This window comes from Euwallacea fornicatus, chromosome 26, assembly GCF_040115645.1.
Source record: "Euwallacea fornicatus isolate EFF26 chromosome 26, ASM4011564v1, whole genome shotgun sequence".
Taxonomy (NCBI): domain Eukaryota; kingdom Metazoa; phylum Arthropoda; class Insecta; order Coleoptera; family Curculionidae; genus Euwallacea; species Euwallacea fornicatus.
Genome location: NC_089566.1, coordinates 1,169,438 through 1,183,965, shown reverse-complemented (window position 1 = coordinate 1,183,965; position 14,528 = coordinate 1,169,438). Strand labels below are relative to the sequence as shown.

The window sequence follows — 14,528 nt, the reverse complement described above, 5'->3', positions numbered from 1 at the left end:
AGGATTTGTCTTTTTCCAGAGATTACAATAGTTTCTGTTTTTCAAATTGGCTGCCCAATGTAACACAACAAAAAATAAAATTCAACTCTAAGAAATAAGCCTTATTTTGCTCCCCAAACCCAAACTAAAAACGATAGAGGGATGTGGTTTGCGCTCATTTTTTTTTCAATATCGTGCAAAAGGAAACTTGGATTCGTTTTTTTAATATTTCCCTCAAATTCTAATGGAACTAAATCACATAAAATTTCGACGACCCTGTACAGAAAAACAAAAAAGAGTGCTGGTCAGTCCCCGCTAAATTGGAAACTGAACTCTCACGTTATGGGAAATAACAATTTTAATTAAATCAATTATAAATATTTTCCGGTTTATAAAATGGCCGCTAGACAAAATAAATAATATAATTTTTTAAATAATTATTTTGCATTATTCAATTCGTCTCGAAATTCTACAGATATTTCACATCATGTACCACATTATGGTTTCTAACTGTTTTTGAGATGCTGAGTTAAAAAGATGGCGTTTTCCAGAGTAGGAACTCTCAAATTATTTAAATTATTACGTAATCGAATTCAGAATATTATATTGACGTTTAAAAAATGGAATCTAAATAACTTGTTTTTGACGGGTATCAATAATATTGAAATGTTCACAATACATCAAATCGCATATACAGTGTGACCCATTTGTTTTGGGGTCAGTCTGTAAAAAGTTTATTGATTGTGCGATTTAGCCCGGATTTTTTTTTATTATGAAGCATGGTAAACTGCACATTTTCAGCAAAAATGGCCTGATTGACATACAATTCAAGGCCTACTATGACAGTTTCTAGGAGCGAAATTTTAATAAATCATATTAGCGATAAAAAAAAAAATCTGTGCCCGCCACTGGATTGGCCACCTCTCAAAACGAGCCTGTGCAAAATATCATCGAAACATTTTAAGTAATAACGATTTTGTTGAAGAATCAAAAATGCACACTAGGTGCTTACTTATTTTCAAAAATTTATAGTTCATAACACAGTTATGGTCTTAGACTTATACAGAACAAGTAAAACAGAAAAAAATGAAATTTACATCACAAGAAACAATAAAATTAAATTTATTCATAGTAAAATTCATCGAAAATATTATTTATGCGCAGTACTTCGACTCACCGGTCTATCTGGATGTCTGATGTTGAATTCTGCATTCTGCCGCAGCTTCTGCTGCCGAACGCACATTGTCACCAACAAGACGAACAATTTCTGTATTTTCTCTTACACTTAAATTTTCCATAATTATCACGATTAACAATCTAATTTGTATCGAGCACAAATACGTTCTGATATCGATGTTGATGTTTGTTGCGTTTGTTCGACAGTTAAACACTTCACTTGTTCTCCACAGCCGACTATGATATGTTAAAAATAAATAACTACTGAGTGTGCATTTTTAATTCTACCTCAAAATCGTTATTACTCAAAATTTTTCGATAAAATTTTGTACAGGGCCGTTTTGAAAGGTGGCCAATCCGGTGACGTGCACAGATTTTTTCTAAAAAATCGCTAATATGACTTATTAAAATTTCGCTCCCAGAAACTGTATTTAGTATGTATATAGTAGGCCTTGAATTTTATGTCAATCAGGCAATTTTTGCTGAAAATGTGCAGTTTATCAAGCATTAAAATGAAAAAAAAATCCGGGCTAAATCGCACAATCAGTAAACATTTTACAGACTGGCCCCATAACAAATGACTCGTACTGTATATATTTCAATTTGTCTTCAAACGAGAATTTCACTGGAAGCTACTGCCCTAAAAAGTGGGAAAAACTGTCATTTTTCCACTACAATATCTCTTGAAAATCGGAATTAAATATCTTGAAAATTGAATTCATTCTCAGTCTATTTGTCTTTTGCGTACTCGCTGTAGCTATCTTTTAAGAAACTAGAAAAGGTTTTTAGTCAATTTCTCCCATCAGCAATTTATTTATGGCGTTGCTTTGATTTTTTTTTTATGTTAATCTTTCATTTTCTTCGTTACTCTACGATGAATGGTTTCTGACATACAGTCTGCGCGGCGACCCATCTTGGTGCCTCACACGACTACAAGGTACGGTCAAAAAGTTCAATATTTTTATTTTTAATTAATTAAAGAAAGGTGTGATTCGGTCAGCCAAAGAAAATCATGTGTCCATCGTAAAAAATATGTAAAGCATGTTAACATTATGAAGATTCGGAATATTTTGTTTTTTAGGTTCATCAAAAGCATGCATTTGATAAGGAAAATACTGTTCGACGAAAGGTTGTTCATTAGCCATTTTTCACCGTACATTTGGAGAATTTCAATTGCCAGTTAAATTAGAGAACAACAGTTTTCACAATATCTATTTTTATGAAATAAGTGTTGGCAGTAGCAATTGAGTAGCCGTGCTAGTTTCGCAAATAAGGATGTGTTTGAAAATTCTGTATTTTGAGATACCGCGTATATTTTATTTATTTAACAAAATATCGAAAAAGTAAAAAGGGATCCAATAGATTATTACGCCGTGACGTAGAATTCAGTGGCGGAGTTACTATGTATATATATACTCAAAAACTGTACGTTGTATGAAAAAAAGTTTCAAATAAAAGTTGTTCAGTAAAGAGAAGGATATGCCATGAAGATAGTGACTTTTAGTCAAAACGTTATTTTAAAGTCATCTCGAGGGCATCTTTTTTTTCAAATAACAACCCCGTATTTTTTATAGATCTTTGTAGACCATCAAAAAATGAATATCTTGTATGTGAACAATTTTTTTATTAGACGTTTTGCTGCAGTTATCTTTGATTTTTGTCCAATTTTTGAGATAGTCGAAATGATTGCATTTTTTTTCTAAAAAAGTTTTGCAATGCATATTCTGTTTAAAACTGATAACAATTTTTCTATCTAATTAAAAAAATATATATTTCCACAAAAAAAAAATCTTAAATTTCCTCTTGTTAAAGTCTACCTTATAACAAGGTTTACAAGAAATCGATATTCTTCTTCGACAATCGATCTAATTGTTTTGTGTGAAATTATTCAAAAATTATTCTTTTCATTTCGAAATTCAATAATCGAAATGGATCGCTGCATTTTGGATGAAAAATTAGAAATTATTTTTAAAAATGGAGTGACTGAAAGAAATGTTAGTCGGGCAGTAGAACTTTATGCTGAAAGATTTCAAGACGAAAGAGTTCTCTGTTGGACGACTTTCAACAGCGTCATTAAAAATTTCAAAGAAATGAAAACGTTAGAAATAAGAAAACTCGATCGCTTTCGAAGTGCAACACATGAAGGCAATCAAATAGCAGTTCTTGCAGTTGTTGTCTTTGATCCCCATGTAAGTTGTCGTCAAACTGTTGCCGAGTCAGGAATATCAAAGACAAGTGTCCAAAGAATTTTGAAGGGGAATAAATACCATCCTCACCAAATTTCTTTACATCAGGATTACATCAGGAACTTCATGGAACTGATTTTGAAAACTGAGTTAATTTTTGTAATTGGGCCAGGCAGCAATTAAATCAAAATTCAAATTTCTTCTCCAACTTCTTGTTTTTAGACGAATTCACATTCACAGAATGGTGCAGCGAATCGTGATAATTTGCATTTTTAGAGTGCAGTAAATCCACATTGGCTTAAAGAAGTTGAATCAAAGACGATGGTCAGTGAATGTACGGTGCGGTATTATTGGGGAATACTTAATTGAACTTTTCTTCATGGAAGCAAACTTGAATGAAGAAATGTACCGCAATTTCTTGCGTAATAATCTTCCGGAATTGTTAGAAAACGTTCCACTTGCGATTAGACGTGTAATGTGGTATCATCATGACAACTGTCCGACCCATTTTTTTAAAATGTCTCATGAGGTTCTGGACGAGTTGTATCCTAATCGATGGATTGGACGGGGCCGTTCAGTGAATTGGCCTTCTGAGTAGCCTGATCGGACATCTTCAATTTTTTTCCTCTGGGTTTTTTAAAGGAGAAAATTTAGTTTTAGAAGTACCAACAATTGCAGACGATATGAAAAGGAGAATTGAAAATGTGTGTCAATTGATAAATGGGGAGTTGTTGCGCAGAGTAAACAATTGTTTTCGAATAACGGTTGAGATGCGTTTGGAGCAGGAAGGATATTTTTTTGAACATTTTCTTCCATAAGTTTCTCAAATCAGTATTTTAAATTAGTTTGCCAAATTAAAAAAAAATCTTTTTGAACTAGATACAAGGATTGTTATGAGTTTTAAATACAACATGCATTGCAAAACTTTTTTAGAAAAAAAAATGCAATAATATCGACTATCTCAAAAATTGGACAAAAATCAAGGATAACTCTGAAACAAAACGTCTAATAAAAAAATTATTCAAATAAAACATATTGATTTTTTGAAGGTCTACAATGATATGTAAAAAAATACGAGTTTGCCAATTTAAAAAAGAAAGTTGCCTTTGAAATGACCTTAAAATAACGTTTTTGTCAATAGTCATTATCTTCGTCAAATGTCCCCTTCTTTACCAGACAACTTTTATTTGAAACTTTTTCTCATAAAACGTACCGTTTTTGAGCAATCTTCAATCACAGCTTTAAATGGAACACCCTGTGTAGATGGATGTGCCATTTAAAATAACAAAGTTGTTGTCAATTACACATAGATCTGGCAACCTCGCAATGGCACCAATATCATAATTGAACAGATTAAACTTCACCAGATCGGCATCCAAAATTTCAGATATCTAACTATATTCGAACCCTGTAAACTTTTAATAGGACACTCACCGTGAATGACCCTGTACATATATATAAATAAATGTGAGAGAGACAGACTACCGTTTCCTATTCCATTGTTGACGATCGGTCGCGTCGTTGGCTCGCACACGTTACGTCTTAATCTGAGGACGTATTATGTCAGAAAAGGGGTATAGAACTGATGCGTTCTAAAATGCTATTTCTACCGTGGTGTTTGTAGAGGTAGGGCCCCATTAAAATTTATTATGAAATTTTTCCTCGAGGAACGCGCTCAAATTTGCATGAATGCGTGTATTATGGATCTTCCACAATCGCGTAGAATTTCGTTCATCCTCAGACTGAGGGATACTGCGTGTGAGTGAACGACGCTAGGTGATCCTTGACAATGGAAGGGAAAGCGGTATCCTGTCTCTCTCGCACTTATCAATCGCCTAATTGCCTTTCGCTTGCATCCACTAAAACTCCTCCGTCCTCCTCCGAAAAGCTACTGTATATGGTTTAGCAGCAATTAACTAAACTTCTTAAACACTTCTAATGGTTTCAAATTTTAGGTAATTAAGTAGTTGTTTATAGCTAAATCACATGATGTGGCATATAATAGGCGACGCCATGGAATTCTATGTGACAGAGTATTCCGAAGAGTATTTACAGTTCGCTAACAACTTAAAAAAAAAAAAACATCCGAGACCCTAAAGTGTTCGAAATTTGTATTCATCCTCCGAAATGCCTATTCTGTCCGTATTGGGGAAACTGTATTTCTCTAACTTCAAAAATACTAACTGAAAAACTCCTCATTATAAACGAAATGTCTGTTCTTAAATAAAATAAATAGCTGTTAACAATTACTCTCACTGAAAATAACATTTGTGATATTGATATTATCAGGCGGCTCTACACGGAGAGAACATCTAAAAGAAGATGTGCCCTTGGGGTTTAAAAATGTTTAATATCGGTGTCGATTTAAGTCGCTTCTATTGCAATGGTCTGACAAACGTTTTGTACCTCTTATAAGCAAACTCTTGTTACCGATAATTAGCTGATGAATAATTTCCTTTAAACGCCTAACTTACAACCATAGAGAATAATTAAAAACTAATAATAATGTACTATAGGAATAGAATACTTATAGACGAATTAATGCATGATTACCACCTCGTTTGTACAAAAGTACGGTCATTAACTTAAAAAATATCGAATTCTAATAAATATACCTAATAAATAACAGAAATATAAATTTAAATTAATTAGCATAAAAATTAAATCTTTGGCATATGGCTAGCATGGAAAAGTGCCCAGCTGAAATATTAAAGATCACGAGATATGAAAGCGGCTTATTGCACACCAGCAAAGACTGCTCTGCTTGCACACCGTTTAATTAACATATTGTAGTACCTACGACGGTGCTATCCTGCTCATTTAAAAGACAAAAAATATACCAAGTATCAGTAAATTCTGGTAGTAAACCAAGCAGAAGTAAAACATTTTCAACTAGGCACAACTTCTCCAGACCTATTTTTGAATTTGTTATTTACGTAAATATGTTGTGCAGATGTACAAATACTTACTTAGCCTAAAACCGAGAAAATATCTATTATGTTTGGTACTGCAACATGGGGGCGGCCAAATTCGGATGATGGGTGGAGTTCATTCGAAGGGCGGACAGGCTCTTGTTGTACCATTCGTCTTCGGCGGACATACCTAGGATATCAGAAATTGCAAGGAAATCGTTAATCGACTTTTCACTTAATACGATTTATGGTTGTAATTTAGGATAATCTCCTTAAATATATAGGTAATTATTCCCCGGAAATTTGGTAGTTTCATTCAAGAAGTTACGAAATTAAGGGACGCCTCCCAAGATGTTTCATTTCCTGCATTCTAAGGACGTTTTGCGATTAAGTCGCTTTCGGTGACGTATACGTAATTTTTCAGAGGTACATACCTATTTGGTACCTAAAATGTTCTTAGGTGATACATCTCTCATGCAATGAAGGTACCTAATATTTTTTTTTTAGTTGGAAAAATTAAGAACATTTTTAGGAATACATACGTTAAGCCTTTTTGACAAAGATTGCATCTCTGTTGCATTGAGTTGCATGGTCGCAGAGCAATGATAAGAGTTCGTAAAACCTTATGGTCCGCATAAAAAAACGTGTTCCAGTAGCAAAGGCTATCGGCCGCATTTTTAAAATCATAGGGGATAAAGTTTGGAACGAAAGTGAGGAAACCTCAACGGATAGGTAATGGAAACATTTTTGAAGAAATATATTCCTCCATAACTAGAATAAGCTGCAGGGGCATGTATTATAAAGCGTCGATTCCATCTAATATGTCAAACTTCATCCACGTGTTTTTTTGTTAGTTTCTACTTTTCGAGATCTACAGGGTGTCCCAGAAATAAGTGCCATAATTTGAATCAATAATAGAACTCGTAAAAAGCAACATTCTTTCAAGGGCATTGTTTCTAGTTCAATTCATTAAAAGATTTATTACAATTCCGTTACCCGCCTATGGTATCTAAAATTGTTTATCCCGATTCGGATCATTCGCATAGATTTTTTGTCTGCTTGCTGATGTGTATGTCTTTTTTGCGAATAATCAATAAACTCGAACAGCTAAGTAGGGGGGTTTATTGGGGTTTTACGTTATTTACTGTTAAAATAATTAAAATTTTTGACTCACCTACAAAAGAGGTTACACTAAGTGTTCAAAATGTCTCTCATTATTGTTGGAAATTGTGAGGATATTTAGTGGAAGTTGGGATTAACAACAAAAAAACAAGAATGCACGAACCGACTTTACTCATAAGCGGCACAAACACTACTGCGGTCCGAGCATGGTGAAAGATGACAAGAAATATTTCCCTTTTTACACACTTGAATCAGCTTGGTGCATACACAATGTGAGTCAACCCATGCCGAAATTATTATTTATCTATTACTATTTAGATTTTAGTTTTGCACATTGATTTTAACAAATCCAACAATTATTCTCAAAGCATAATTGTATTCGGCGTCGAAAATTTTCTTCCCCCTCAATAACGTTTCTCTATCAGTTCAAATAATTCTGGAGGCATTTTCAACGTGTCCTCGTAGTTCCTCAATTGTATCAACTGAAGTAAAACGCACTATCTGTTTCATACGGCCCCATAAATAAAAATCGCAGGGATTTAAATCTGGGGATCGAGCGGGCCACGCAACAGATCCATTTCGACCAATCCACCCTCTGGGAAAGTTAACCAATCTCAAACAATTCGGACGTCATGGCAAGGAGCACCAACGTGAAACTACCACATGTTTCCACGAATTTCCAATGAAACATCTTCCAATGAATGATTCGACTCGTTATTTAAAAACCGTAAATATCTTCTACCACCTAATCGATCTGGTAAAAAGTAAGGGCAGATGAGCCGACCGTTTATTATTCCAGCCCATGCATTTATTGAAAATCTCTGTTGAAAATTGCGAGGCCTTATACCATGGGGATTTCCATCTGTCCAAATGCGAGTGTTATGCATATTAAATTCTCTTTACCTGGCGAATCCCGCTTCTACGGTGGTTAATACATACAGAGCTAAGAAAGTTTGGGACCTGTCTTAGTTTCCTTAAAACTTGGTTGCAGAAACGCTGTCGATGATGATAATCCTGCGGTTCTAAACACTGAACTTTTTGACACATTATGCTCTATTGCCAGTCTAAGAGTGCCCCACATCCAGAATTATTTTCAAAATTTCATTTTCAAATTTTTCAAAACGATTAAGCCGTTGTCTGTCGCGATCTTGACATGCACCTGCGCAAGTTCCACTATTCCGAAGTCCTCGAATAACACGAACGTGTGTCTATTGGGTGTAGAACGACCCGGGAAACGATGTGTCGAGCCCGATTAGAATTTCCACGGGTTTTCCCATAAGCTAACACCATATCAGTGCATCCATAATTTGTAAAACGCAGCATTTCACACGAAAATTTCTCAATACTATCAATCGTAAACAATGATGCCTTGCGATGCATCGACCTTGACTCGCGGTTAGTAAAAAAACTTTACAATAAAAAAACATCAACAAAATATCCAGAGTGTATTTGGATTTTTTTTTAAATCCCTAAGCGAATTATATGACCATTTCCCACGTAAAGGTAATAACACATGCCCCTTGTGTCAAGAATTCACCATTCAAGTCAAGAAAGGTTTTTTTAACTCTAAGAATAATACATTGAGTATCGAAAAAATACATTTGCACTTGATTTTTCACAAATAAAGTGAATTTTTGTAAATAATTTTTTACCTTACCCCATGTAGTAAATATTGCTTCACAGTGTGATGCTAACTTTTGTCTTTTTCCATTTATTTCATTACCACATATAGTTTATTTTTATTCGTTTTTGATGAAAAACTCGCCGCTGCCATTTTTTGTTAACTGTTCTTAAAATTTTACAAATATCGCTAACTTTCAATCATTAATTAATGCTGTGGAAGGAAAAATAACAATAAAAACGAATATGTAAATATAATGGCAAATAATAACCGCAATGACATTAACTTTACTTTGGTTATTACCATTGAAAATATGAGCAGTAGCCGGACGACGTCTACCAAGTAACCTGGTGGTTTACGGTTCCATGGTTATGGTTGCCTGCGTTTCACATTTGATACCTTCGATCTTTAACAGCACATTCAGCCAAACATCTTTTTTTCACTTTCGTTATCGTTCAGCTTAATCATTTTGAGAAAACTGATACTGTGAGGATTTTTAGAGAATGTTATAAAAACAATCTCGATTAGCCTGAAGAGTATATTCCGAAAGGTTTCCCGATAGGCGTAGTCGCGATAATAAAATAAAACGAATCTCGAGAACTATGGTCTGTTCAACAAACCAAAAAGGAACACGAAATATTCCATAAGAGAATCAGAATATTGTCATTCTCATTACGATTATAAATGAAAATCCGAATACCTCAACTACGTCACTTGGTAGAGAAATGAATATTTCTTTAAAATCTAATAGAAAAATTCTCCGCAATAATGGCTGCCATAACTACGAAACGACATTTGTGCAAGAATTGAGACCTAGTGACTATGAAAGGAGATGACTTTTTATAGCAGAAATGTACTGAGATAATTAAATAGTGACTTTCTTTATAACATTCTATGGAGCAATGAATTTATGGTGAAGAATAATGATTTATCGAAGTTGTAGCGTTAATATACACAATATGCATTATTGGCAGGACAGAACAGGAGAGAGGAATTTTCAAGTTAAACTTACGGTGAATGTTAGGGGAAGAATACTTGGAGACGGATTTTTTGGTGCTCATGTTTTAGAAAGCAATTTCAATGGCGGAAACCATTATCCCCGAAAATGTTCTACCAAACTACTTGAAATAAATTTTACTGGAAGAAAGGCGGAATATTTGGTCTCACCAAGACGGTTCTCCGCCCCATAAGTTATTTGTCAGCGATGTTTGGAAACCAGTGTATTAGTCATTCTGGACCCATGGAATGGCCACCAAGTCTCTATAGCTCAATCCATTGGGTTATTTTTTATGAATTTTTTTACAATTGCGTGCACGAAACAATCCCGTAATAATAAAAATGTGATAGATCAGACTCATCATGCCGTTTCATTCCCAGAAATGATCTATTGCGAATTGTCAATGGTAAATTGGTCAAAAGGTTTATTGATTGTTATACGTATTCCTTGCGATGGTCGGAACTTTAAACGGTATTCGAGACAAGTCATACACAAAGTGTTAACCACGGGATTTCAAATGTTAATTTTTTTTTCCTTTGTTACCATGTTTATTCGTTTTTATTGTTATTTTCACTTTTACTAGATTCACTAATTATTGAAAAGTTTTAGAGAGAATTTATTAAATTATTGCATAAAGAGGGTTAACAGAAAATGACAGCGACGAATTTTTCAATAGAAAGAAGCACAAGTAAGTCATCATGTTGCCATCAAACTATGAAGGAATAATTATTATACGGGGTAAGGGAAAATATATTTGCAAACATTCTCTTTATTTCTGGAATAACACCCAGTAAAAATATTTTTTGGACACACACTATGCCATTTTTAAAGATTTTTAAAACGCCTTCAGTTTGCCATATCGTTTAAAGGTGCGTCTAAAAGAATGAAAAAAAATACGAGCCTAGGGAGTTTTAAGAGGTGGACCGTGAAGGAACAAGTGATTTTCATGACCCCACCCAATTTTGAATAAATCGACGTGGCACGTATTTGCAATGGGGTTCGTACCTTCACAATTTTTCATTACCGCAATTTAATATTTCACTTAGGTATTTAATTTGAAGACAATCTCAAAAATTAAATACTTACTCATTGCATCCTGCCTCATCCCAGCGACCGATGACATATTCGTCGTATGGGCCATAGAAAAAGACTGGGCCATCCCAGGATATGAACTCGTCGTCATCTGCAATCAAAGACCGCATAGTATTTAATGAAAACAAAATTGGCAAATCTCCCGTCTTAATGAAAATGAGCGCTTCTCGGCTCTCTCTTCCGTAACATAATATGTAAATTGCAATTAAATAGGTCTTCAGGTAAACTCATTAAGCAAATTGGCTGAGGTCAAGCAGGTTGGTCGTCAATTAGTTTACCCAGACCGCGTTTCCTGCGACGCTGGCCGTCGGTACGCGCCGCGACGCCCGACCGATGGCAAAACTATGCTAATGGCTGATGTTGCTTGCCGACATTTTGTATGTTATTAACTCTATATATTTATGTGGTCAATTAATTATTTGTCTTTATTCTAAGTAGAAGAAACTGTGATATATAGATCATTAAAATGTATGGAGTATTCGAAAATTAGGTTACGTAAACTCGGCACCATGTCATGCATCGAAGATTAAGGCCAAAAGTTCAAATGCGCGTAAACACTTAATTTCCGAGGCCTAGGTCGTTAAAGCTTTAAGTTTTTGTATAAGCCGTAAAACGTACCATTTCTATATTGTATACTGGCGAGCATAAAATTCGGGTCACTTTAGTATTTTCGAAATTTTTGCCTTCCTAACTTCCAAAAAAATAAAAAAGGATAGCCTTTATCGATTCTGAGGTTCTTTAACCTTGTTAAGGGTAAATGGTAAAAAAAACACGATCCTGTACCCAAATAACCGATGTATTGTACAGGTGTCCATTACCCAAACACTGTAACATTTTGATATTGAAGGTATTTTATCAATTTTTTTTTTCATGGTAGAACCATGCAGAACCGTAAACATTTTCCCAATGATCCACAATTTCATGAAGCAATGCCGGTATGCCAGCGAAAAATATCACTCTTCTTTCAATACATTTATATTTGAAAATTTCGAAGTGACCCGAATTTTATGCTCGCCAGTGTATATTACATTGATATCAAAATGTATAATGTTAAAATTATGCGGCTTAATTTCGGAACACCCCGTATATTCTTTTCGACATATTAACGACTTAATTTGTTCAACTTTTTTTTCCAAATCAACGAATGTACAAAAATGCCCCGTTTCAAGCTAAATGTTGCATATCGTAGCTAAGTTGATCCTTAAATTCGACTTTACCACATTTCAGTAGTCAACAACGAATTACACGTTTTCAAGTGTCTCCACGGTCCTTGTTACACGAAATTTTTGATATGCTCTTTACAATTTCAAAAATCGTAATAATTCTACAGGGTGCGCCTAAATAATTTTTGTAAGAATTTGTTACTCGTTCCCGACGTAAAGATTGACGGTGCAATTTAATTTGCTTTAAATTATTTCTTCTCTAATTTGAGTTTTGTATTTTCAGGATTTACGCAAATGTCAGTACAATGAATATTAAGTAAGCGATAAAATTACAAGATGGAAATTTGCAAGCAAATATGCTTTGCGGTTATTAATGTTGATCGCATTATTTACGTTGACTTTAACTCACGTTTCAAAACCACATCATCATTGTTTGGCATTTTTAATGTAATTTTGGTGGTGAATTTCTTGAAAATCTAGAATTTTCGCCAGCATAAAATTCCTAACATTCGCAAGGAATTTTTGTTTGTAATTTGAATGACTTGTTGAACGAAATTTTTATTTTACTCTTCTTTGTTCTCAATTGCAAATTTTATACCAAGTTTTGTCACCGTCAGAGCTATCCAAATAGTAATTTTCACGCTCGTATGTTATTAGGGATTGACGGTAGATTGACAATAGATTTTTCATATTCTTAGGGATTTTGGTAAACCTGCACACTTGGTACATCCTCCTGTACGCCCGTATTATTTTAAAAATGCCGTCCAGGGGGATTGAATTAAACTAAATTCTTCATGTACTTTCTGTGCAACACTCTTGCAACTGCAAGAATGAATACGATTCCGTGACTGCTTTAGCTACGTTAGGAAAACGAGAAAACTTATTTACCTGCGGATATCTATTAATAGCTGTGGGGTGTGGATAAGGCTGATATCCTCTTGCAGCTCCAGGATAAATATTTCTCATCATGGCTCCATTACATCCAGGCAGTACACTAGGGGCCAGCGCCTTTTGCAATTGCTTTTCCTGCTTTCGGTATTTTGCTCTTCGATTTTGAAACCAAACCTAGAGCAAATTTCAACGGTGTTCGTTAGCCTGCAATGCTTCGTTAAATTGGATAATAGAAGGTATACTTTTGGATGAGACTTTAGATGAAACGGTTCCTAACAATATTATATTTGTCATTATGAAGGGCGAAGTAATGCGAAAAACAAAGACGGACGGTTAAGGCACGTTTTCCAGGAACAGAGGACGGGAAAGTCGGGGATGGTTGGAACGACCCTCGATTCCATCAAATGGATCCGTAACGAAGTTAGCCGTCCCTCGCAGCAGCGCCTGGATAATCCGACGGCAACGGGGGACGGGCCAACTATATTGGCAATGAAACGGATGAACGTCTTATCAAAGTTTTCTGAAGTCGAAACACTACTTTCCCCCAAAGAATTCTTCTGCAAAATGTGACTTCAGGTTTTAATTTTGCTTTTATTTCCAAATAGCTTTCACGGGTACTATCCATTTAACACACATATTTATATTTTATTATTGAATAAGCGTGAGTCACTGCTGACAAAGGTCCAGACGGGGGCCTAACGATGGTAGTTGTGTCTCGAGAGGGGGGCAGCCACCCAACGTGCCACCCCCCTAGCTGCGTCTCTAATTCAATCAGAGATTTAGCCAGAGTCGACTGATGCCGCTCTCTATGTCTCTGGTAATTGTGTGCTTTGCCTGCCGTATCTACTTTATGCCATTCCGTTCAGCCAGTCACTTTCATCTCTTGGTTTAAGATAAAAGCCTCGAATTAGTTGCAGGGTGTTGTTGCGTTGTTCGCCTTTTGTTACAACAAACAAAGGATTTTCCAGGTTTCGGGGCTTTTGCTCAACTTTTAACCATTCGTTTGGTAATGACTTTAGAGACGCCTTGAAAGTTATTTTAGATAGAGAAAAGTTTCATTTGTTCCATTTGTTCTTGGTATCTACTCTATGGAATTCTCGGTAGTACCAATTATTTTTAAGCTATTTGTAGACAAATTTGCCAGCTAGTGATTAATGAGACACTTTAACGCACGGTTGTTGCAGTTGGATGAGCTGCACGAATTTGCCCATAGAGATTTATAACACCTTGCCTCTGAAGAATGCGACAAACATCGCAACCCTTATGAGGTGATGATAATGATAAAGTAGCTAGTTTACAAGGCGAAGAAGTGACACACTGTCACAGTGATATTTGTAGCTGAATCGAAGATGAGGCTACGAAGTAAGCAAAACCAAAAAATATGCCGAG

General features: G+C 35.1%; 1 protein-coding gene across 4 annotated transcripts in view; it reads right to left on the bottom strand.

Annotated features, from left to right (window-relative positions):
* Positions 1-14,528, bottom strand: part of LOC136347141 (homeobox protein unc-42) — a 59,520-nt gene that overhangs the window by 24,477 nt on the left and 20,515 nt on the right. For all 4 annotated transcript variants that reach the window (XR_010733448.1, XR_010733449.1, XR_010733450.1 and 1 more), the window contains exons 5-7: positions 13,137-13,313; positions 11,080-11,176; positions 6,311-6,443 (exon numbers count right to left, since the gene is read on the bottom strand). Coding sequence is in view for 1 of the 4 variants with exons in the window: in XM_066296866.1 (XP_066152963.1) it covers positions 6,337-6,443; positions 11,080-11,176; positions 13,137-13,313 (381 nt within the window). In the remaining 3 variants the exon portion in view is untranslated. The remainder of the gene's footprint in view (positions 1-6,310; positions 6,444-11,079; positions 11,177-13,136; positions 13,314-14,528) is intronic.